The sequence below is a fragment of the Pipistrellus hanaki genome (genome assembly GCF_964339955.1).
Source record: "Pipistrellus hanaki genome assembly, chromosome: 2".
Lineage (NCBI taxonomy): Eukaryota > Metazoa > Chordata > Mammalia > Chiroptera > Vespertilionidae > Pipistrellus > Pipistrellus hanaki.
In genome coordinates, this window is record NC_140504.1 from 53,201,048 (window position 1) to 53,227,408 (window position 26,361).

General features: G+C 42.5%; 2 protein-coding genes across 2 annotated transcripts in view; one reads left to right on the forward strand and one right to left on the reverse strand.

The window, feature by feature from the left end:
- LOC311616347 (protein mono-ADP-ribosyltransferase PARP15-like) overlaps window positions 1–22,178 on the reverse strand; it is a 54,633-nt gene extending 32,455 nt beyond the window's left edge. The window contains exon 1 of the mRNA XM_084871644.1: window positions 21,873–22,178. The gene's annotated coding sequence lies outside the window, so the exon portion shown is untranslated. The remainder of the gene's footprint in view (window positions 1–21,872) is intronic.
- Window positions 39–25,903, forward strand: LOC311615089 (protein mono-ADP-ribosyltransferase PARP14-like; the record flags this gene model as incomplete). Its single annotated transcript, XM_084870295.1, is given in 11 exon segments — window positions 39–138; window positions 523–1,134; window positions 1,137–1,672; window positions 1,674–2,765; window positions 4,858–4,952; window positions 4,954–5,092; window positions 6,024–6,029; window positions 6,033–6,248; window positions 13,961–14,044; window positions 24,396–24,475; window positions 25,741–25,903. Coding segments are annotated over 11 exon segments (3,123 nt in total).
- Between the last annotated feature and the right edge of the window lie 458 nt (window positions 25,904–26,361).

Sequence of the window (26,361 nt, forward strand, 5' to 3'; positions counted from 1 at the left end):
AACTATTTGAATAAGTGACTGAAAAATTCCCAAATTTGATGGCAGAGAAACATATTGAGATTCAAGAAGCCTCAGAAAACTCCAAATTGGATAAAGCCAATCATGTAATAGCAAATTTGACAGAGAAACATTTGGTTGGTATTGTCTCTTTAAATGTGTCTATTTCCAAAAATACAGGTCAAACCATCCTTATAAAATAGTAGCCTCATCACTACTTAAAGCCCTCTGTACAGATCATCTAATTTGGATTGCTTAATCTTTGGCTCAAGATTGTCAATCATGGCCAGTGTCTTGCATGCCTAGGTATATGGAATATGATTTAATATCTCCTTTCTCACAAATAGATTTTTTTCCATAAAAATAATCACTGCCACTATCTATCACTTCTCATTGAATAGTCATTTAACAACTAGAAATAATTTCTTATTTTAATTTTTTTTTCCTGAACCACAAAAAATTTTGTTTCTTTTCATTTTAAACATATTACCCTGGGATAACTTTGTTTTATTTCCTCCTTTTAAGTGTTAGACACCATCATGACCAAGGAGCTTTACTTCAGTAATATGCTGCTCTCCGTGTTCCCATACTATACCTCTTTGGGCACAGCTTTGTATGGAAAGGAGAAACCTCTGATCAAGCTTCCAGAACCATTTAAAGAATCTTTGGATCTTTCCTTATGGAAGTTCTTACACAAAAGGAATCATCTGATTGAGGAGATAAATGAAGAAGTGAGACGTTCTCACTGTGACCTATCATGGTCCCCACTCAATGGTGAAGTTACCATCAGACCTGCAACCACCTTAGTCAATCAAGGAAGAAAAAGAATCAGGAACTGGAAGAAAGACGCTTCCACAGCCTTTCTCAGCATCAGATCTAGATTTAAAGTTGCCCCATTTAAAGTGGATCCAGTAGTGTGGGACATCATGAAAAATTACATAGAAGAGGAAAGACTTTTGATTGAGTTTGATATAGATAAAGGGATTGTAACCTTAGTGGGGAAATCAGAGGATGTAGAAAACATTGAGCCACAAATCAAGGAATTAATAGAAAAGGCCACTGAAAAAATTAAAAGAGAAGAGCAAATTCTGAAGGAGAAAGTGGCGATTTCTCCAAGAAAGTATTCTCTTTTGTGCCACAGGAGCGTCTCCGCAGGGAGTACCCAGAGATGGAGATTTTTTATGACAAAGCCACCCAACACATGTGCTTTAAAGGACTTGGTGTAGATGTGTATAAAGCAAAGTGTGAAGTCCAGGAAAAGGTGTACACCATGGATCAGAGAAGCATTCAGCTTCCCCCTGAGGTTTTCCAGTTTTTGCAACAGGTTGACTGTTCAGAACTCTCCAAGTCTCTTTTGATAGCACAGAAAATTCTTGCAGTTTATGAGCTAGAAGGCACAACTGTTTTCTTAACCGGCTGTTCTTCTGAAGTCCTATTAGAAGCTGAAAAGCAAATGCTCAGTGCCTTAAGTTATAAGCACATAGACATTGAGGACAGGGAAGTTCTTAACAGCAAGAGTTGGAAAACCATCACTAACAATTTGCCTAAGAAACATTATTCCTCCTCAAAGACTGTAATGATCAATGAGTTAACTTCAGGAACCATAGCTGAGGTCATTGTTGCAGGCTGTGCGAAAGAAGTAAATGAAATCTACAACTTCTTTTCTGATTTTGTGGGGGAAAATCATGAAAACACAGAGATTCCTTGAAGTAAAGCCTCCCTTAGTTATTGATTATTTAAAGGCAGAGAAGAAGCTATTCTTGCAAAAGATAAAGATGAACAAGCTAAATGTTCAGGTAGATTTCAATCCTAGGAACAAATCAAAAGGCATTTTACTAACTGGCTCAAAGGCTGAAGTCCTAGAGGGAATGTACCTCCTCATGCAAACCAGGGATTCAGTTTATGTTAAAAGCATCAGTATTGATAAGCCAGGAGCCAGCCAGTCATTCCGGGATAGACCATGGTATTATAAACGTGAGGTATGGTCATTTGGTTGTTTTGTGGAACTACTGCAGAATGAAGAACAGAAGGAGGGAGGTGGCAGTGATGGGCAGAAGTGCTCCTGTCGGACAGAATTGACCCCTGGAGTCTCACTGATTGTACAGCAAGGCGACTTGACACGGTTTCCTGTAGAAGTGGTGGTGAATGCCGCCAATGAGGACCTCCGTCTCAGTGGGGGCCTGGCTGCTGCTCTTTCAAAGGCAGCTGGCCCTGAGCTCCAAGCAGACTGTGACCGGATAGTGAAGGAAAAGGGTAAGATCCCAGCGGGCCATGCCACCATCTCGAAACCAGGGAAGCTCCCATACCACCAGGTCATCCACGCAGTAGGACCCAAGTGGGACAGCAATGATGTTGCGGGATGTGTGTTACAGTTAAAGAATGCTGTGAAAAGAAGTCTGAATTTGGCTGATAATTCCCAGTGCCAATCCATAGCCATCCCTGCCATTAGTTCTGGAGACGGTGGCTTTCCCTTAGCCCAGTGTGTGGAGGCCATTGTTTTGGCCATCAAGGAAACCTTCCAGTACAACTCGGCTGGAAGCACCTTGAAAGAGGTTTACCTTGTGGATTTAGCTGGGAAGACTGTTGAGGCCTTTGCTGAAACTGTGAAAACTGTATTTAAAAATAACAAGCCTGGTACTGCTACCCTGCCCAGTATACCAGCAGGAGTCCAGCCGGGCTCGAGAAACGACGATGGAAACAGACATGTGCTGCTGTGCCCAGGTGGTCTGAGGATCCAGTTGGTGAGAGGAGATGTGCAGAATTCTATGGTGAGTGTCCCTTTTTACAGAGCACCCACTAGGTGCTGCAGCTCCAGGGAGTCTGTTGCCAAAGGAAGATTAGGATTAAGGAAGAATTTGGGAGAACCCCATGCTCTCCATGCTGACCTGGAAACAAGTTTTCTTAGAAAATTGGGCTGCTTCACCACAGCATTTACTGATAGAGAGTGGCCAGTTATGTGTGGGACCTGGAAGTGTGTTCACATCACCATGTTCCCAGTAAATGTGAAAATCCGCAATAATAGCTGACAATTACAAGGCTCTCTGTATTTATTCAGGGTCTTCGTTGATGTCATATTTTAGCAAATCTGAGGTTAATTTCCTATCAAATTTATTGATAGCAGATATAGAAAATTAGAGTGTAGAATGGGGACAGAGGACAGGAATCTTGTCAATGGAGCTGAACCAGGTTGAGCCTGGAGGCCTGAGTCTGAGGGCCAATCAGCACCCACCACCAGTAAGAAACTGTGGGAAGGAAAGTCCAATCTGCACCTGGAAGTGGTGTAAGTATTATGTGGGTACAGTTATTGTAGATCTGCCAGGGGGATGATGTGTTTTTTAAAAAGTTTTTAACAACCTTTTCAACACAGACTCTAAGTAATGGGAACAGCCCTGGAAGTGCCTGATGTTCCTTCCTTACTTTGAGGATTGTTGACAGGCCTGGAGAGAGATTCTTAGGGAAGGCCATTTGCCTATCTTCTTTGGAGAAATATATACTGGCATCCTTTGTTCTCTTTTAAATTGCGTTATCTTCTTTAAAAAACAATTATTGATTTCAGACAGAAGGGTAGAGGGAGAGAGAAAGATAGAAACATCAATGATGAGAGAGAATCCTTGATCACTGCATTCCCTCTGCTGTGAATGGAGCCTGCAACCTGGGTATGTGTCCTGGACTGGAATCAAACCTGGGACCCTTCAGTCCATAGGCTGAAACTCTGTCCACTGAGCCAAACCAGATACGGCAATTGGCTTCTCTTTTTATTACTGAATTTTTAAGAGCTCTATGTATTTTGGATACAGGTTCCTTACCAGATTATTATTTGCAAATATATTTTTTCATTCTGTGGGTCATCTTCCTTATATAATAAGCTTAAATGATAATTGTAAGAATAATAGTGCCAGGCACTATGCTAAGTGCTTGGCTTGCGTTTTCTCATCCAATGCCATGAGGTAGATTCCAGGGTTATTCTTCTTAGAGATGAAGGAATGAGTCTTAGAGGGGCTAAGGAATTTGCCCAACTCCCACAGCTATCAAATGGTAGAGGCATGATTGGAATTTGTTCAGGCACTATTTCAAAAATATTATAAAGTGATCTTATTTCCCATAAAAAAAATGCATACACTAGAAACTGTTTGACCGTGAGTCAGTAATGGGATGAGTTCCATTCCTTTTCCATCTTAAACACTAAATAATATGATATTCCTTCCATTCCTTTTTCTCCCATAGAGGTTTGGCTTCCAGTGCCACAGTATCTGCCTTGTGTTGCTCATCCGTGACTCATGCAGGACGGCTTTGAAAATGACTTAGTCACATACCTTCTCCTCTCTTCTCTTCGTGTCTTACTCCAGCTGATTAATCTGCTCACATGTCCTGATGGAAGCACTTCCATAGCTTCTCACTAGTCTGCCGGGAAGTCCAGGTGGCCTGGCACTTGAGGTCCTCTGCAGTCTACCCCCACGGTAACATTGCCAGCCTGGCTTGCATCATTTTGCTGCACAAGCTGTCTACCAGCTCAACAGCTCACACCCACCATGCATATGTTCCCCCTTCTGAATGATTTCCCCATCTCTCCCTGCCTGCTTCAACTACTCCCAAAGGGCCCCCATCACACAGGGGGTCCTCACTGGCCACCGATGACACTTACTCTGGCTCCTTCAGTGATCCCACTTTTTGACAGCTCTTTTTTGTCCTGAAGTGTAACTTAAATAAGTTTCTAATAACACATTGTCTTGGGTGGTATTGTCTCTGAAAACAGTCATCTTTAGTTGTCTCCATTGTGCCAAGTCCAATGGCTCAACTATAGTAATCCTTGATGAATGCTTTTTGATAGAATTTGAAACAAATTTTTGGTTTTGTCTTTAGGCTGAAGTTCTTGTCAACTCCATTCCTCGGGATCTCAACCTTAATAGTGGGCCCCTTTCTCAGGCCCTCTTGGCAAAAGCTGGGCCAAATCTCCAGAAGGGTGTACGAAGCTGGACAAGGGATAGCTGTTGATGTGGGCACGATTCTTCAAACCACTGGTTGTAATCTGCAATGCTACCAAGTACTTCATGTGGTGGCTCCATGCTGGAATAATGGTGACACATCTTCACAAAAGGTGGGATCTGGTTTTAAAGTCTCTGGGAAATTGTGTACCCCTTTGTTCTCTTTTCAATAATTGCACCCTGTCAGTTTCTCTTCTGCAATAATATCACATTCTTGGCAGGTTCCATCACTATGGCCCTTTCTTTTAGTGTAGCTGACTTCTCCTGAAGAGTAGTTATTGAAGTCAAGGAAGAGTTATTGAAGATAGCACATCTTTTTTTAAAAATTGATTTAAGAGCAGAAGGAAGAGGAAGAGAGAAAAACATCAATGATGAGAGAGAATCATTGATTGGCTGCCTCTTGCATGACCTCCTACTGGGAATTGAACCTGAAACCCAGGCATGTGCCTTGACCAGGAATTGAATCATGACCTCCTAGTTCATAGGTCGATGCTCAACCACTGAGCCACACTGGCCAGCTGAAGATAGCATATCTTTAGTGAGCAAGGCAAGGTGAGGGCATAAAGAATGGAAAAGTATGAAGAATTAGAACTGTAGTTGCTTTGCTTCTTTCCTTCGTTGCTGAGTGTATGTGAATCTTTTTGAAGGGTTTCTTATATTGTCTTTTCCTTTTCCTATGTTTTTCTTTACCCTTCTAATTGACCTTAGCCTGCCTTTTTTTTTTTTTTAATATATTTTTATTGATTTTTTTTTTTACAGAGAGGAAGGGAGAGGGATAGAGAGCTAGAAACATTGATGAGAGAGAGACATCGATCAGCTGCCTCCTGCATGCCCCCTAACTGGGATGTGCCCGCAACCAATGTACATGCCCTTGACCGGAATCGAACCTGGGACCTTTCAGTCCACAGACTGACACTCTATCCACTGAGCCTTGGCGAGCCTGCCTTTTGTTGAAAGCAAAAAGGAGTAGAAAGAGATCACAAAGTTGCTAAATATTTCCATATCTAGGCAAAAAAAAATAATGATGTGCTTTGTACTTTTCAGATCATGTGAGACATAATCAGAAAATGTTTGGAAATCACTGACATCATGCACTTAAACTCAATTGCATTTCCAGCCATAGGAACAGGCAATTTGGGGTTTCCTATGACTGTTTTTGCTGAATTGATCATTTCGGAAGTGTTCAAATATACTAGTAGCAACAATAAATCAACAGTTTTACAAGATGTTTGCTTTCTGCTGCACCTGAGTGATCATGGGAATATTCAGGTACAGCTTCACTCTTTTCTGGTTATTTTGTCAACTGAGCCCTAATGGTATCCAATGTCTTCTTGGTTGAACAGGTTATTTCTTTTATGTATTTCTCATGCAGGAAAGTAAAAGAGCACTGTAGACTAGTTGTAGCATGGTAATTTTCAAGCAAAGTTATGGATATAGAAAAAAATTTTAGCTTCTTATTTACGAAAATTTCAAGCATGTACAAACATAAACAAAATAGTATTATAAACTCCATTATAGCCATCACTTATTTTCACAATTATTAACCTATGGTTAATATGTCTTCTCTCTATCTTCATTTATTGCCCTTCTTCCCATATTATTTTTAGAATTATTTATTTTTAATTGGAGGGAGAGAGAGAGAGAGAGAGAGAGAGATCAATGTGAGAGAGAAACATCATACATACACCTACTAGGAATCAAACCTGAAACCTAAGTATGTGTCCAACCCCACAACCTTCTGGTGTATGGACGACACTCCAACCAATTAAGCCACTCTGCCAGGGCCCCATATCATTATTTATTTATTTATTTTGCATTTTAATTTCTTTATTGGTTAAGGTATTACAAATTTCTCCTCATCCCTCCGTTATCCCCCCCACCCTCTGTTCATGCCCTCACCCCGCTGTTGTCTGTGTCTACCGGTTAGGCTTATATTCATGTATACATGTTCTTTTGTTGATCTCTCTCCCTTACCCCTATCCTCCCCTAACTTTCCTCTGAGGTTTGACAATCTGATCGATGATTCCCTGTCTCTGGATCTGTTTTTGTTAATTAGTTTATGCTGTTCATTATTTCCCATAGATGAGTGAGATCATGTGATATTTATCTTTCTCTGTCTGGCCTATTTCACTTAGCATAATGCTCTCCAGTTCCATCCATGTTGTTGCAAATAGGAATTCCTTCTATTTTAGCACAGCATAGTTTCCCATTGTGTAGATGTACCACAGTTTTTTAATCCACTCATCTGCTGATGGGCAATTAGGCTGTTTCCAAATCTTAGCTATGGTAAATTGTGCTGCTATGAACATAGGGGTGCATATATCCTTTCTGATTGATGTTTCTAGCTTCTTGGGCTATATTCCTAAGAGTGGGATTACTGGGTCAAATGGGAGTTCCATTTTTAGTTTTTTTTTTTAAATTAAAAAAATATATATTTTATTGGTTTTTTACAGAGAGGAAGGGAGAGAGATAGAGAGAAACGTCGATGAGAGAGAAACATCGACCAGCTATCTCTTGCACACCCTCTACTGGGGATGTGCCCACAACCAATGTACATGCCCTTGACCGGAATCGAACCTGGGACCTTTCAGTCCGCAGACCGATGCTCTACCACTGAGCCAAACCGGCTTCGGCCATTTTTAGTTTTTTGAAGAAACGCCATACTGTTCTCCACAGTGGTTGCTCTAATCTGCATTCACACCAGCGGTGCACAAGGGTTCCTTTTTCTCTGCATCCTCTCCAACATTTGTTGTTTATTGATTTGTTGATAGCCATTCAGGTGTGAGATGGTACTGCATTGTCATTTGATTTTCATCTCTCGGATAATTGAGCATGTTTTCATATGTCTCTTGGCCTTCCTTCTGTCTTCTTAGAAAAGTTTCTCTTTAGGTACAATACCCACTTCTTGATTGGATTATTTATCTCCTTTTGTTGAGTTGTATGAGTTCCCTGTAAATGTTGGAGATTAAACCCTTATCAGTGATAACATTGGCAAGTATATTCTTCCATGTAGTGGTCTTTCTTATTGTTTTGTTAATGGTTTCTTTTGCTGTGCAAAAACTTTTAATTTTGATGTAGTCCCATTTGTTTATTTTCTCTTTATTTTCCATTGCTCTAGGAGCAGTATCAGTGAAGAAGTTCCTTTGGCATATGTCTGAGATTTCGCTGCCTGTGGATGCCTCTAGTATTTTTATGGTTTCCTGTCTTATGTTTAAGTCTTTTATCCATTTTGAGTTTATTTTTGTGTATGGTATAAGTTGGTGGTCTAGTTTAATTTTTTTTTTTTTGCATATATCTGTCCAATTTTACCAACACCATTTATTAAAGACTGTCTTGACTCTATTGTATGTTCATGGCTGCTTCGTCAAATATTAATTGGGCATAGTGGTTTGGGTTGATTTCTGGGTTCTCTATTCTATTCCATTGATCTATATGTCTGTTCTTTTGCCATTACCAGGCTATTTTGAGAACAGTGGCTTTGTAGTACAGCTAGAGATATGGTATTGAGATCCCTCCTACTTTATTTTTCTTTCTCAGGATTGCTGTGGCTATTCGGGGTCTTTTTTTTAATTCCAGATGAATTTTTGGAGAGTTGTTTCTAGGTCTGTGAAATATGCCATTGATATTTTTATAGAGAGTGCACTGAATCCATAGATTGCTTTGGGTAGTATGGACATTTTGATGATGTTGATTCTACCAATCTATGAACATGGTATGTTTTTCTATCTGTTTATATCTTCCTCTATCTCTTTTTTAAGTGTCCTGTATTATTATTATTATTATTATTATTATTTTGCATATAGGTCTTTTACCTCTTTAGTTAAGTTTGTTCCTAGGTATCATAATTTTTGCAGTACAATGGTAAGTGGGTTTGCTTTTTTAGTCTCTCTTTCTGTACGTTCACTATTGGTGTATAGAAATGCCATAGATTTCTTGGCGTTAATTTTATATCCTGCTACATTGCTGAATTCATTTATTAAGTCTAAAAATCTTTTTAAATTTAATAAATCTTTGTTGTTCAATTTATCACAATTATTCCTCTTTTCCCCCCAAATAGCTCCCCTCCACCAGGTTCCCACCACACCCTCTACCCTTACTTCCCTCCTCACTGTTCTCATCTATAGTTGTACGCTTTTTGTCCAGTCTCTTCCTGCACTCCTCCACTCTCTTTTCCTCCAAATAATAGTTAGTCCACTCCCTTTCTATGCCCCTGATTCAATTATATTCACCAGTAAATACTGTTCATCAGATTTTTTATTCCCTTGGTTTTTAAATTCCCTTGTTGATAGATATGTATTTCTTGTTCATAATTTTTATCATTCCTTTTTTCTTAATCCTCTTCTTAAAGAATACCTTTCAGCATTTCATATAATACTGCTTTGGGGGTGATGGACTCCTTTAGTTTTCTCTTGTATGTGAAGCTCTTTATCTGACCTTCAATTCTGAATGATAACTTTGCTGGTTAGAGTAATCTTGGTTGTAGGTTCTTGCTATACATCACTTTGAATATTTCTTGCCACTCCCATCTGGCCTGCATAGTTTCTGTTGAGAAATCAGCTGACAATGGTATGGGTGCTCCCTTGTAAGTAAGTAACTGTTTTTTCTCTTGCTGCTTTTAATATCCTCTCTTTGTCTTTTGCTCTTGACATTTTAATTATGATGTGTCTTGGTGTGGTCCTCTTTGGGTTCCTTTTGTTTGTGGTTCTGTGTGCTTCCTGACTTGTAAATCTATTTCTTTCACTAGGTGGGGGAAGTTTTTAGTCATTATTTTTTCAAATAGGTTTCCAGTATCTTGTTCTCTCTCTACTTCTGGCACCCCCTTAATTCTAATGTTGGTTCGCTTGAAGTTGTCCCTGAGGCTTCTTACACTATCTTCAACTTTTTGGATTCTTTTTTCTGTTTGCTTTTCTTGTTGAGTGCTTTTTACTTCTTTATATTTCAAATCTTTGACTTGATTCTTGTGTTCCTCTAGTCTGCTGTAGGGTCTCTGTATAATATTTTGTATTTCAATCAGTGTATGCTTAATTTCTAGTTGATTCTTTTTTATATCCTCAAATGTCTCATTAAATTTTTCAGCCTTTTCTAGGAAATTCTTGAAAAACTTTGTAACTGTGGTTTTGAACTCTATATTCAGTCATTTGTTTCCCTCCATTTATTTCATTTGTGATTTGTTTCTTTGTATCCACATTTTTGCTCCTTCCCTGAGTTGTCAGGGTTTCTTTGTGTGCTAGGTTTCCTATATTGTCCAGTGGCTCAGCCTCCCCAGTTACCTGAGGTGGACACTCTCGGTGCACCCCTTTGTGGACTGTGTATGCAGCCTTGTATTTAAGTCTTGATTGTTGTTGGTATCACTGGGAGGAATTGACCTCAAGGCCAGTTGGCTATGAGGATCAGCTGTGTCTACACTGGGAGAACTTCTGAGCTGGAGACAGCCTTATGAGAAAAGACTTGCAAAATTGCAAAAGTTTCTGTGTTCAGCTTAGATGGGGCAGAGTCTCAGGCTTGAAGAGACAGTCTTGGCTACCTGTGAGCCCTGCCCTAGGAAGCCCCTAGGTCTCAGTGTCCCCCAGTAATCACTGCAAGCACCTCTAAGAGTAAGCCGCCCTCAAGTTTCGCCCACTGCATGACAGTCCAGTTTCTCCCCAATGAATCTGGAATTCCAGATTCTCACCTAGAACTGGAGTTCAGTGCATTCTGGAGCTTCCAGTTCCCTCCACCTAGAGAAAACCAGCAGCACTCTCAGCAGTCAGTTTTCTCTGCACACACTTGTGTGTGTGCCTCCAGACTGCTGCCTTTCACGGCTCCCCTAAGTTTCCACCTGACAGTCCTGATTCCCTCCATAAGAGCCTGGGTCACCAGGAGCTCATCCGGAACTGGGGTTCACTGCAGTCAGAACTGGGGTTCAGTGCAGTTGGGAGCTTCCAACTCCCTCCCGCTAGGGAAAGACAGCAGCAACTTCAGCTGTCAGTCCTCTCTGCGCACACTTGCAGGTACACCTCCAGACCCTGCCCTCCTTGGCTCACTGGAGTCTCCATGTGCCTTCTCTCTACCTGACAGACCAGACTCTGGGTCCACAGGGTCTCATCTAGAACTGGCGTTCCGTGCAGTCTGAACTGGGGTTCAGTGCTGTCAGGAGCTTCCTTCTCCCTCCTGCCAGAGAATGCCAGCAAGGCACTCAACCACCCTTACTCACTGTGCACATATCTCCATACCTCAGCCCTTTGCAGCTCCTATGATTCTCTGTGAGCTTTTTTCTTTCCTTCTAGTTGTAGAATTTCCACTCAGCCAGCTATCCTGTGGTTCTGGATGATGTCTGTTCTGTCTTTTAGTTGTAGTTTTAAAATTGTTCTGCGAGGCAGCAGTTAGGTGCTTACCTATGCTGCCATCTTGGTTCCTCTTTATCCTTCTTTTAATCTATAGCATTTCCTTCCATATGAACACAGAAATTTTAATACATAATATAAAAGCACAGCTGTGGTCCTATAAATACAGGATTTCCAGGATGAAATGCAACTGAAACATATGGTGAGAAAGAACTTAGCACACCCCCAACCACCTGGAATAGGAGATTTGGTACCAGAAGTCATAGAAAGTCCATTAACCAGCTCACATCTGCTTAACATCAGCTATGGGTGAGCCACTGGACTCTATGTTATGGGAGAACAAGAGGCATTTAATAAGAGGCCATTATCCCTGCCTCCAAGTCCTTAGAGTCCAGTAGAGTAAATGACATTAAATCTTTCAAAAGTTCCATGATAATGCAAGAAGTAAATGAACAGATAAAGGCCAGCAACCCAGGAGATGTTCATGAATCATTGGACCATTTGAATTTTTAGTCATTGTTAATTTTTTTTCTGCATCTAAATACTACCTTTAAGTTCTTCCAAAACAAACAATTCCAATCTGAATTATAATTAAACAACCAAACAAACTGAGCAAAATAACATGGTCCATTTATGTGGTCTGAATAAATACAGTAATTTATTATCAATAAATGCTTTTTGAACAACCCCCCTATGACCTGCATTATACAAGGTGATGTGGATCATGGGATGGGTATGTAGCATATACTTCCCCTCTTGTATTATACATCATAATTACTCTGGGAGCTAAGGTTTATACACATAAGATGAACTAAATTAGAGAGAAAGTGCTGAGCGTTTTTCAGTGGGTGAATAAGGGAGTGAGTTCTATGACATGGTCCTGAGCCTTCAAATTTCATTATTGCTGTGCATCCCCAGACCCTGTTTCCTTTACTAAAGGCTCCGGTTCCTATGCAAGTACTCAGTAGAAGGATTAGTCTCTATAGACACCTTTACTGCCACTGGAAATAGTATTGATTCTCTATACATGCTGTGACACTTTGTTGCTTAAGACTTTTAAAGACAGTTAAACTTTGGTCATATTTTCACACAAAAACAACAACAAACTTACTGAGATGTTTAGAGGTAACAGAGATTAAAAAATAGCAGCCTGTGGTCTGAATATGGCCTCTTGATGTGATTTATTTGATCTAGCTTTAGTCAGTTGCTAATATTTTCAAATCAAACACCCTATATAATAAAAGGTTAATATGCAAATTGACCAAACAACCGAAAGACCAGTTGCTATGACACACACTGACCACCATGGGGCAGACCTCAATGCAGGAGTTGTGCCCTGGTGGCTAGTGTGTTCCCACAGTGGGGGCACTGCTCAGGCAGAAGCCAGGCTCACAACTGGTGAGAACAGCAGTGTTAGTGGGAACCTCCCCATCTCTGTAGCAGCACTAAGGATTTCCAACTGCAGTGTTAGGCTCACTCCCATAGGGAGTGGGCCTTAGCTGTCAGGTAGATATCCCCCTAAGGGTTCAGGACTGTGAGAGGTGCAGGACGGGCTGAAAGACCCCTGAGTGCACAAATTTCATGCACTAGACTTCTGGTTTCACATAGCACTCCAGATGTCCACTGTGACATTCTGACACATTGGATATGGATTTTTGTCTGAACAGTTTGCTGTGGCTGAATGGCAGGTGCTGTATAGTTCTCCAGATTCATATCACTTCACCTTTACACTTATAGCTTACCTGCGTGGGCCCTGGAGGTCTGTGAGTCTGACACCCTCAGTCTATAGTCTATTCCAGTCCTTATTCCTTCATTGTATCAGCCTTTCAGCCAAGATGTTACTTGGTACTTTTTGTTTTTTAGCAACAAAATTTTCTGTTGCTTGTTTACACAAATGTGATGATTTTGGGGTGCCTCTACCAGGCAAAGAAATGGAATTCACAGGTTCACTAAGACTAAACTATAGCCTTTTGCTCCAAAATGCACTCCTCCTCTAGTCATTCCTCTTCTGGTACAATTAAGAAGTTAAAAACTGAAGTATCTGGGTTCTTGTGATTGACTTTCTCTTAACACTGTATTTTTAACAACTGGCAACTTATTTGCTCTTACCTAATAGAAAGAAATACATATTCATTATAGAAACATTGAACAGTGCAAAATGCATAAATTATCTTAGTCATATTTTGTTCTAGTCTTCTATACATATGTACTCTGCAAAGTGGTGTCAATAATATAATTAAAGTTAATCCTCTTTTATTTAATAATGTAAAATGAGTACTTCCCTATTCCAGTAACTACTCTTTGAAAATGTAATTCCTACTGGCTGCTAAATATTTTAACACAGGGATATACTAAAGTGTATTTAACTATTTCTGTACTGGTTTAAAATTGTTTTATTTTTCTTCTTGATTTTAATAAATAGCATTGTAATGAATATTTTTGTATTTATATCTTTGTTCCCATCTTTGTTAATTTTCATGGGATGCATTTGTAGACATAATGTATATATTTTCATAACTTTAAAAATATGTAATGATAATAACAATACTTTGAGAATTGTTCTCTCATCAATATTTATGCATGACCAAAAGCTGTGCTGAATCAAATTCATTCATCTACTAAGGATTGTAGTAATCAAAACTGTCTTTGTGTATCCAGGCATTTTCAGATGAATTTCAGAGAAGAGCTAATGGAAATTCCATCAGTGACAGAATTCCCAAGGCTCAGAATACGCAAGGTTCAGTAATATTTTAATTTTTCCTATATTTCTTTTATTCTTTTTAAAAAAAGATAAAATAGTAGTAGTAATAGCACTGATTAAAAATAAGAATGTAATAATTAAAAAGGTAAAATCATGAGAAAAAAATTAATTTCTTAAGCAAAAGATGAAAAAATAAAGTAAAAACAAAAATATGTGGTAGTGAAGGTCATTCACTTCCTCTACTGTTCTGTTTGGCACACCTGTTCCCTAGCCCAGACAACATTAAAGTTCCCTGTGCTCCACTGCTCCTCAGTGTTTGAAGCCACTGTCCTGATTTTCATGCAGGCAGTACTTCTTTGTTTCTTATACTCCTTTACTTGTGTTTACACAAGAGTCAATTTGTGATTCAACCACTGGGTGGCAGTGTTTTGGGTTGACCTCCAGGTATGAGTCCTCTCTATCTAGTGCTTATATTTTCTTTTTCCTGTCAGACTTTATACTGGTTTGGGAAAATGGGCTGCCCCAGAGATCATTATTCCCTGCTCTGATCCTTAAGTTCCACAAAAACAACTTTTCCCTGCAGTCTCTTAGAGTGTCCCCACTTGGGTAAGGTGACCAGAACTCCCGCTTTTGGCGGGACAGTCCCTTTTTTGAACAATTTGTCTCGTGTCCCGCGGCGTTTTTAAAAAGTCCCGATTTTTGGAAAGAATGCAGGACAAAGTAGGGAACAGAAGGGGAAGGGAATATACGGTTTTTGGCAGTCATATGGCTATTTAGCCAAGATATGAGTTTTATATTATTTTTGTTAACTTTATAATGTTAAACTTTAATAATAACAAATAATTGTTGAGAACTGATTATTGAGAACTGCTTATCAAAGTTTGCATTGTTGATCAGTTGTTAGAATTCGACCACTATTGTTTGGACTTAATGAACAATGGCATTTTTGGGGATTGGCAATGACGAAAACATTTTGTAACTGTTTCTCAGATGATACACATCGTACTGCGTGCTAGTAAGCTAGTTAAACAAGTGATGTCATTACAAATCAGCTATTCAGATAATTTAGGTAAGTAATTTATTTATTTATTTCATAAATACATAAATGTTCTTGAATTTAGCAGACAGTACTCGTATTATTTATATTTTATAGTGGCAGCAAAAAGTCTAGCACTGGCCTTGAAAGTGACACGACTATACATAATTATTTTTTTTTATTATATTTGTAAATTGTACTTATGTTGAAATTTTAAAAAATATATTACAATACTATTTTTGCATTCTATGAAAATTTTTGTTGCTCCTAGACCAAATTTTTAATCAAGAACCCCCCCCCTCACCCTCACCCCCCTACCCCCACCCCACCCCCGGTAAATGGTGTCCCACTTTACCAATGTTAAAGTCTGGTCACCTTACACTTGGGTGATCCTATGTTCTGGGCACAGTAATCAAAAGCAAGGATTTAAAGAGAGAGAGAAAGAGAGAGAGAGAGAGAGAGAGAGAGAGAGAGAGAGAGAGAGAGAGAGAGAGAGAGAGAGAGAGAGAGAGGAAGGAAGGAAGGGAGGGAGGGAGAGAGAGAGAAAGAAAGGGAGAGAGAGAGAGAGAGAGAGAGAGAGAGAGAGAGAGAGAGAGAGAGAGAGGAGGGAGGGAGGGAGGGAGGGAGGGAGGGAGGAAGGAAGGAAGGAAGGAAGGAAGGAAGGAAGGAAGGAAGGAAGGAAGGAAGAAAGAAAGAAAGAAAGAAAGAAAGAAAGAAAGAAAGAAAGAAAGAAAGAAAGAAAGAAATAGAAAAAAAGCCAGAGTAAATGCATGACTTTTGCCCTCTAGCACTGCGAGAAAGTCTGTGCGGTCTTTTTTCCCCTGGCTCTAAGCTGCTGTCACACTGTTAAAAATTTTAGGCTGCCATTTTATGCCCAATTTAGCTATGGGTTGCTTTTTAGAGTTCCCTTCTGTTAGCAGCCCCATGGATCCCCTTCCACATTCGGGAATCACGCTATCCCCAACTGCCACAGATTTTTGGGGGGCAAAGATTTCCCCAGATCCTGTAGCTTCCATTGTGTGCATTTTTCTCTCTTGCCTGGATCACAGACCTCACCTTTTCCTAGGTGAAATATGACATTACCATAAGAAGGTGCAGAGCTCCTCCAAGAACGTGTATGCGTGTTGCTTGGTGTCTAGGTTTCCTGATTTTGCAGCTGTTCCCTGGGTGTTGTTGTAGATTCTGGGATATTTAGACTTTTCCACTGAGCCAAACCGGTTTCGGAGTTGGGATATTTAGACTTTTGATAACAACCGCTCTCCCCTCCAAGATGGCCCAGCCTCCGCATCAGAACTGGTTGCTCTGGGAGGGATTTCAGTAGCAGTGGAGGCTGCATGGTCAGGGGAACCCTGTCTGGCAATCCCCAACAGTCCTTTGGAGTATAGCTTTCACTCAACTCACAAATGAACACTCCCTGTGTGACCATAGACTCTCCTTTCGTTCTCTCACTCATGCACTATCTTGCTGTCTGCCTTCCTGTCAGCAGCCATCTTCCCAATCTCCATTCTCTCTTGAAGCAACCTTAGAGGCCATGTATCAAGGAGCCCTGGATCCAGGAATGACTGCATAAAGCACTCTGGACTCCACCCACCGCCATAGCTGCCAACTACACTGCACTGTGATCTGGGGAGTTGTTTGTTAGAGCAGTTAGATAACGCCAACACACACACACACACACACACACACACACACACACACTATACACATGCCAAAGAAAAAATAGCTTGAGGATTCAATAACAACATAAACTAGCGTGCAATGAGACAGGTATGACAAACCAGAATGAGCACAAGGCTGGGGGGTGAGGCTCTGTGAGTTCAACCCCTGACTCCACTACTCTTTAGCCATGTGACCTTGGGCACATCTCTCAATTTAAAAATGAGACTATTGGACTGAGTGAATGGTAAGAGCCTTGCAAGCAATATAGATTTATCATCCCACTATTAGAAGCTTCGTCAAAAGAGAGGCATTGCCATATAAACAGCACCAACAATCAAGTCAGGAAAGAGAGATAAAGAGATTGGCTGGCTTGGAAAGGCTTTGGAGAAGATGGGGAATCTGAGTAGATTTTGAAGGATTGCATTCTGATATGGTTGGCCTGATGAGGCCAAGGATACAGGTAGGAATCTTTCAGAAAGAGGGGCTTACTGGCCCCCTCTCTGCGAACCCCGCTGGGGCCTTTGGGCCATGGACTGGGACTGGGAAGTGGGTGGATGGCACTGGACGTGGCCCCTTTCCTAGGGGGGCTGAGGGCTGACTCCCTCCTTTTTCTTTTCCATGAGTCCTAGGAGGCCTCTAGGACTTGGTCTTTGGGAGGGAGGCAGAGGTCAACCAGATGTCCCGGCCCCAACTTAGTCTCTGGCAGTGCTTCAAGGTGATTGGGTTGACCAGTTATCTGTGCAGATGAAATGAGTGATTGACAACAAGGGACTGGAGGGGGGGGGGGTGGACTCTGGCAGGGGCGGAGCCAGATGAGATGAGCTGAGGGGTTGAAGGCTGGGAGCAGAGCCTCAGAGAAAATAAATGTTGCATTTATTTATTAAAAAAAAAAAAAAAAAAAAAAAAGAAGGGCTTAAATAGCTTTACCACCTCAACCATCCATGGAAGGGTAGGATGCCAACTGGATGAAACAATCCCCCAGAAACAATAATTTAAGAAGAAATGCCAGACTCCCTGTTAAGTGCTGTGTTGTCGTTCCCCCTGCTCAAAATAAAGTTGTTTCTTAACTATACTTGTCTGCTAGACTACTGTAGCAGCCAGGGACGCTTGGTCTCATACATAATTGTTAAAAAAAGAAGAAAGAAGAAGAAGAAGAAGAAGAAGAAGAAGAAGAAGAAGAAGAAGAAGAAGAAGAAGAAGAAGAAGGAGAAGAAGAAGAAGAAGAAGAAGAAGAAATAATGCCGGACTGCAATCTCACTCTTTATGGGAGGGAAGATACCTTCATAGAGACTCTTAAGGGGCTGCCCTAACCTTGAGTAAGGGCTGGAGAAGAACACAGTGCCAGATAGGAAGCTAATGGTTGTGTAAGCCAGGTTGTCCAGAGTCATGGACCTGTGTGATTGAAATCCTCCTTTTATTATCCCCACACTTTGGTAGAGTCATGTCCTTATTCGGGCATTTAAATGTGTCAGCCTGGTCTTGGCCAGTATTGGTCAATGGTTAAAGTGTCAACCCTTGCACCAAAGGGTCATGGGTTCAATTCCCAGTCAAGGACATAGGTTGCAGGTTTCATCCCCATAGTAAGGATTGAGTGCAGGAGACAACCAATCAACCTCTCTCTCTCACATTTATGTTTCTTTCTTCCTCTCTCTCTCTCTCTCTCTCTCTCTCTCTCTCTCTAATCCACATGTGTCAAACACAAGGCCCGCGGGCCAAATCCAGCCCGCCAGGCCTTGCAATGTGGCCCGCACCGCGCTGTCATCACTGCACTCCGCTGTCAGTTTATGACATTGTCAGTTTATGACTGTTCAGTAAACCATTCGGCCCGCGATTTAGGCTGGATTTTAGATTTTGGCCCCTTCTCTGATTGAGTTCGACACCCCTACTCTAATCCCTCCCAATCAGCGAAAAAATATCCTTGAGTAAGGATTAACAAAAATAAAAGTAAAGTAAAATAAGTAAAAGTGCTAGCCTGGCTCAGCTAGTGTGGCTCAGTGGTTGAGCATCAACCTATGAACCAAGAGGTCAGAGCACATGCCTGGGTTTTTATTCTAGCTCCTCATTAATATGTCTATCTCCCTCTCCCTTACTCTCTGAAGTCAATTAAGTTATTTTAAAAATAAATAAATGTGCCATCCTGTTGTGTGTGCAATATGCACGGCACCACTACTTCAAGAGGGGAGATGGCAGCAAGACCAGTAAGTGCTCCCCAACAAGGAGAAGGCGACTTTGGGAGGAATAAGGCTGAATCTCTGATCTGATGTGCAGCCACCCTGACCTATGTCCTTTCTACATCATCTCAAACCATCCACATTTGCTTTTATTTATTCATTTATTTATTTATTTTAAATATATTTTATTGATTTTTTACAGAGAGAAAGAGAGAGAGAGATAGAGTTAGAAACATCGATGGGAGAGTAACATCAACCAGCTGTCTCTTGCACACCCCCTACTGGGGATGTGCCCACAACCAATGTACATGCCCTTGACCGGAATCGTACCTGGGACCTTCCAGTCCCCAGACCGACGCTCTACCACTGAGCCAAACCAGTTTCGGCAACACATTTGCTTTTATTAATGGGTTAACTTACCCTAAAGAGACTGACAATAATCAGGTGCCAAATTAGACCAGAGAGGGTGATAAATAAATGTACACATCCAAAAATCTTCCAAGTCAATTTACACACAACTTTTCAGAAAGTCAATTCACTGTATAAAATGAAGATGCAGCTTCTCAATAGTTCCACTGTGCTCTACAGTAATCTCCACAGAGAAATGCTGCTGGGCTCCTCCTGGTTATGTGAATCATGTGACTAAAGTCTCCTACCAACTTCCTGGTGTGGAGGGGATGGGTCTCCCTGTAAAGACAAGATCTCCTGCCCTACTAGGACTGCCAGGGCAGGTCATTCATTGTTAGCAATTACCTGGCAACTTGCTGCTGAGAAGGCTGTCTTCTGATAGGAAACAAAACTGACTGGGACTTTCCGTTGCCCAAGAACTTTTACCATAGGTCATCAGTTGCAGGGATTATGGGATGTCTGTGCTGGGGGTCACACAAAGGGGCCAATGGGGCAGCCTGGGGGTGGAGGTAGGGGTCCTGGGCTAGAACAGGTGAAGGAAGATGCCTGGTAGGAGACTGAAATTTGTTCTACTTTGAGGTCTAGAACAGAATGATGTTATCACAGAATTATATTTTGCACTGGTTGTATTTTTATGCTGTCTGTGTTTCCTATAATGGGCTCCCATCTTGTTCATCCAGGGGCCTCAACAACCAGCATTCTCAAACTTTAGTGCATCAGAGTCACCGAGGGTGCTGGTTCAAAGAGCTGGTGCTCTTCCACCCACCCACACTCAGGGCTCCTGAGTCTCTGGGACAGAGCCGGGCTGTGTCTGTTTTACCTGCTGAGGGTTAATGAGATGCTAAAGAAGAAAGGGGTGTTGCTAAGGGCCAGAACCATGGTGATGCTAACAGTTGGAATCAGAGTGGTAACATCCTTGAGGAAATGACTGACATCCTACAGCTGCCCTTCTGTGCATTCCTTGGTGAAATTAATCCTTGGAAAACTGTGTACCTTGTTTCCATAAAGCTCTGAGCCAAGCAGGTCTCCTGCCCCCTGCCCCCTGCTCACCTCATTTCTTTCACACAGTCTGTGTACTCCTTTCCTCTCTGGGTTCCTCTCTCCTTTTTGGATCTTTGCTTAAAGTTTTCCAATTGCTCTCATGGCCTTGTAAGCCTCCTTGCCTCTCCTCTGGCCCAAACGCTTCAGAAATCCAGGGAAGGAAAGTGAGACTAGGGCTTGTCCACATCCTCTCCTGTGTGATTCCAATGGAACAAGTGTGAGCTGTGGGAGTGTCTGGTGACCTGCCTCCCCGTAAAGACCTGGTGGGTGTCTTAAGCAAGCAGGTGGTAGGTATGTGTCCTTGTCCTTCCTTCTTCCTTTTGTTTTTGTTAATCCTCATAGGATGATGTTTTCCCATTGATTTTTAGAGAAAGTAGAAAGGAGGGAGGAAGGGAAGTGGAGAGAGAGAGAGGGAGAGAGAAACTTTGATGTGAAAGAGACACATCAGCACTGAATTGAACCTGCAACCCTTTGGTGAAAGGGCGTATGCGCTAACTACTGAACATACCAGTCAGGGCCTCCCCTTTTCTTCAACAGCAAAAGCAAGTGGGAGGAGAGAACCCAGCTGCTCAACTGCCTGTAAGGGGGGAACTTTCCCCTCAAAAGCTCACAACTCTCAACCTCCTTCATCCCAGTCTGAGGACCAGCCTGAAACCGAGGGACAGGTACCAGCAAACTTCGAACAAAGACAGAGGTGATCCCTTGCAACTGCCATCTCCCTCCAATAGCCTCTCTACTTCACCCAGACAATGTGATTTTCAGCAGGCCTCTGCCCCTCCCCAGGTGACCCCAGAACCACTGGGAAGCTCCCTGACCCCTGGGGTACTCTCATGACTCCTCCCATTGCTTATCCCCTTTCCTCCCCCAACCCTAAAAATTAACAGAAATAAGAGGGGCTCTCCTCTCCCTCCCTCTCAAATGGAGCACTGCCACTCCCACAGGATCAGTCACCAAATCCTGAACAGCACACAAACATGTCCCTTCATCCCCACACTGGCTCTCATTGTCTAAGTAGACTCCCTTGTCCTCACTCAGAATAACTGCAGGAATCTCTTCAAAGGTCTGATTTCCATGGTCTCTCCCAACAGAAATCAGCGGACCTATTTCCAACCTAATGCATCTCCCTAATTTGGACTTTCTCTCCCGGGAAACTTTCTCTTCCCATGAACCTTGATGTGAAAGAGACACATCTGCTGCCTTAATAGGCAGAAGACCAAAAGCACAAGAGATGTAACTCTGCCATCAGCACACTGTGTATTTCTCCATTATCGCACTGTGTAACCTTGTCCACGGAGGAGAGAGCCCGGGCTCTCAGCGCCTTTCCTTCCACCTGGCGCGGTCCTGCCCCACCTGCACCTCTGGGCAGAGGCGGCCCAGCGGGGTTCCTAGAAGCTCAGGGCAGATAAACCTCAGAGACCCCGCGCATTTCTGGTCCCTTCTGCAATCCGCCCACCCCCAAATTTAGCTGCTGGAGCCGGTCCCCTGCGCGCCCCAGTCCTCCTGTCCCTGCAGGGACTGTTGGTGTCCCCTCCCCCCACGCTGGGCGCCCCTCACCGTCAACAGGCTGGAAGAGCACCAAGAAGCGGGCTGGGCTGCCAGGTTCCTGTCGGACCTCACACTCCCCGCTTCCTGATCTCTTCTGGCTCTGGAAGTACAACTGCAACTTGGTGGCTAAGCTCTTCAGGGGATCGGGACCTCAGGACCCCTAGACCAGCAGCGGGAAGTACTGGGGGGCAGCCATCCTCAGCCCTGTTCAGGGCAAGACTGCTAGTCCAAAGCAGTTAACTTTCCCTCTTTCGCTTTCCTTTTGGGGAAAGGGAGGGGATTCCTCCCTGCTCTTAGGTTACTGCCTCTGGCTGTAAACAACAACCCCAGATTTGATGAGTCACCCCCTCTAAACCTTCACTTTCCTCTGGGGCCCGGGGCAAGGCCATCCAGTATTTGGGTGTACACGGATCCTTAAACTCAGGATGCATTTGCCACACACATAAGCCACAGGTGAAATCAGCAGCTTTTTCTGGGAGCGATTATCATTCACACACTACCAGTGCGTCAGGTCAGAGAAGTGTCTCTTGGACTGCTGAGGACCTTGCAAGCACTGTCTCCTAGTCAGGGCAGGAGATGGAGATGGCCCTCGACTGAGGAAAGGAAGGGAAGGAAGTGGGGACAAACAAAGTTTGCCTCAACAGGACATTTGACAAGGAAATGAAATAGCTGATCAAACTGTGGATCTTTAGAATAGTTGGGGTTCATTTGGGAACTTTCAACAATCAACTGTCTGAATTTTACCTTGTTTGCCTTCCTTTGTACTTTGTTCCCTGATCTGCAAATATTCTGTCTAGAAGTGGGGGGTGGGAGGGGAGAACAGTACACCCACAGGTTTTTTACGTAATATTTACAAGGTGCCATGCACTTGGGATGGATTCAACTGATGAATACAGTTCCTGCCCTCTCTGAGCTCAGGAAGCTGTGGGACAGAGGAGTTAGGACAGAGCGGAATGAGTGTTCTTGGAAGGAATACATAGGTTTCACAGGATGGAACAAATTAAGAGGGGCTCAGGGAGAGCTTATGGGGAGGTGAGATGTGACCTGAGGTTTGAGAAGAGGACATGCCATTGTGTTGTACCTGCACAGAATCACTGGCTGTTGTGGCAGCTAGAGAAGAGGCAGGGAGACCTCCAAGTGGCTACTGTATTGTCCCAGGGGAGAGATGGGAGTGGCTGAGACCAGGGTGCTGACAGAGGAGGACCTTCTGAGAAAAGATAGGATTCCAAATCCGTACTGAAGGCACAGCTGGGGGACTGGATGAAGGATGTGGCAGTGAGAGAAGAAGCTCACGAATGACAGATGGCATGAGCAACCTGCTGCATCCGTGATTTTCACCCGGTGTGCCACAGAATTTTAGTGATTGGATCACGTGTGCCAAGAGATGAAAATGATTGAAAATCGCTAGGCTAGATCATAATGACATCTACCAGGTAGGAGCACCCATGGGAGGCCAGAAAGGTGGAAGGGTGATAGATTAAATAGAGAAGGTAGACCAGAGACTGGCAGGACACACACAGGCTTTATTGGAGGGAAGGGTACCCCTGCCAGTTGCTTTCTTGGAAAGGAGTGGAAGAGATCAAGCAAGGGGCTTACAAGCACCTTTAAGGTTAGGGGGCAGGGCTTAGGGCACTCAGCACACACTGATTGATTAGGGACTTAGGAATTGGGGTTTAGGGTATTTCGCAGGTGCTGACTGGTGGTTCAGAGCTCAGGAATGTCTGGCCGCAGGTGCGTTTACATCTGTCCATCAACTGAGGGAAGGGAGGATCTATTAAAGGGAGGTTAGGAATGTGTGTATCCTTGGTCCATAATACAAGAGTGTTTCCAGTGAGAGGGAGCGATTATCATTCAAACACTACCAGTACATCAGGTCTGAGAAGTGTCTCTTGGCCTGCTGAGAACCTTGCAAGCACTGTCTCCTCGTCTGGGCAGGAGATGGAGATGGCGTTGGCAGAGGAAAGGAAGGGAATGAAGTGGAGACAAGCAAAGTCAGCTCTTCCAGAAGTGTGACTGAAGGAAAAAATAACTAGGTAGCAGTTTATGGGGTTATAAGATCAGGCAGCTGTTGTTATGTCTTTTTTTCTGGCTTTGAAAATATTTTTAAGATGGAAGAGTCTTAGGCATGTTTAAATATTGGTAGAATGAAGTGAAGGGAAGGTTGAAGATCAAGTTGTGGGGAAGGTGGGATGGAATCCTGGAGGCAGTAGTAACCTGAGGAGGGGACACTTCCCACGCACCAGGAACAGGTGGAGATGGAGTAGAGAAGTGGGGAATTCTGAGTGACTGTTGATGGAATGTATGGAAGTCCTTCCCTGGTGGATTCTGTTTCCTCTGTGAAGGAGGTAGTGAGGTCTCTCAGATTCTGCCAAAATTAGGGCTGCTTCCCCCAGCAGGACTGGACCTGACATATTGTCCCCTAGACAAAAAGAACCTAAATTTCAGAGATGGGCCAAAGAGAGTTCACTGGGCTTTTGTTCTGATCCATAAGAATGCTGAACTGTATTCAGTTTTTTGTTTTTTCCCCTCCAGTTTTCTACCTGCACGTGGTGCTCATCATCCAGTTTTACCAGCTTGGTGCACAGTCCAGGAAATGGGGAGGACCCAGAAGGGCAAGTCATAGCTCTCAGAGACATAGCAATGACTGATTTCCTATAAGGCTTCTCACCCCAAATCACAAGTAAAATCAAAGTCTTCTTCTCACTAGAATTTGGGGCTGCAGAACTGGGCAGATAGTTTTTGTTTTTCCCCACATCATCATTGTCAAGAAATAAAACCAGCATGAAACTGAAACTCTTTATTTATGGACGAGGTAAAAGTGGGTTTATAGTTGTAAGTGCATGAAACAGTTTATGCTTTTTAAATATTTACTTATTTACTTATTTATTGTTTTAATCCAAACCTGAGGATACTTTTCCATTGATTTTTAGAGAGAGGAGTAGACAGAGAGAAATATCTACATGAGAGGAACACATAGATTGGTTGTCGGCTGGAGAGGAAGTTGCAACTGAGGTACTGCCCTGACCTTCATTGAACCTGGCACCTTTCAGTCCACAGGTCGATGCTCCATCTACTGAGCCAATCTGGGCAAGACTCACAAAGTTTATTCTTGTATTAATATTTATTAATTACTCTATTATTTTTCCATATAAACAAATGTAAAGTAACTACCTTTGTCCCACCTTGTATAGTAGAAGTTTTAGGCAGTATTTCTTTTTTTTCTCTCAAGGATTTATTTCATTATCAGCAGTGTGCCTTGTGAAAGAAAAGAGCCACATGCTAACCTGACAAGCTCAAGGAAGGCCTGCATGGCAGCCTTGCAAACCCAGAGACCTAAGATAACCACAAAAGATGGTTTGAAAATTAAATATCAACAGGTTATAGTAGGTAGTCACATCCCAGATATTTTCCTAGACAAAGACCAACTTTGCCCATTTGCCTTTTTGCCTCTAAGATAACATATCTATGAGATGTCTGGGTAATTTATAACTTCCCTTTTTCTGGAGCCCCTGGGGTACAACCAAATGTGGTGAGTGCCAGGACAGATGCCTCAAATTCCTTTGTTATCATGTTAATTGTTCCTGTACTTTCCTGAGTACACGTCCATCATTTTACTTTTTATCCAATCCCAGGAGTTTCCCACCGCTTTGCTTTCTCCCACCTCCTTACTCCATCACCAATGAATTTCATGTTACCCACCTATGTCCCTCCTTTGATTTCAGTGTATAAATAGAAAAATGTAACCCGCCATTCTCCGAAGCATTATCTCAATCCGTTGAGGTTCTGCTTCCTGGCATTTGTCGACAATAAGGCTCAAATAAACTCACAAAAAATTCTTTACAGGTTTCAATGTTTTTTCCCCCCCTCCCTTTAACAGCCTGGACATTCAAGTTCCACTCATCATCCCTGGGCAGATTGGGCAAAAGCTAACTGAATCAGGTGGGCAGGTCTTGAAAGTCAATGAAAGGAAGTTCTACAAGAAGGAAGTTGTTGACTGTCATCAGCCCCTGAAGCTGGAAACCAAGATCAACAGTAATTAATATAAATGTGAGATGTCTGGCAGAAGGTGGATCTGGACTTCCCTTTAAAATTCACAGGGTGAATTTTCATTTTATGACCTACTGCTGACTCAATGGCCTAAAGCAAAAACCTGGTAATCTTACTCTTTAGTATAAACATTACCATTGATATATCTGTTTGCATTCCTAAAGGGCAATTGTGTATACTAGTAAATAAAAGCAGCTGGGTAAAGGAGACTCAGTGGAACCTGACTGCCCTGGCCTCCACTCATATTAATCAAAATTAATCTTATTTAGTGTGTATCACTGGTACTTCACTTCTTTCCAACCCTTGAACCCAAAAGCCAAGCTGGCCTTGGCCTTTTACAGTTTGTACTTTGTCTTCTCTCCTGGGTTGTTTTGAGCCCATTCACCCTCCCCCTTCACATAGTGTGCTTATCCTCTCAATTCTCTTTCTCCAAGAGGTGTCTGCCTCCTGA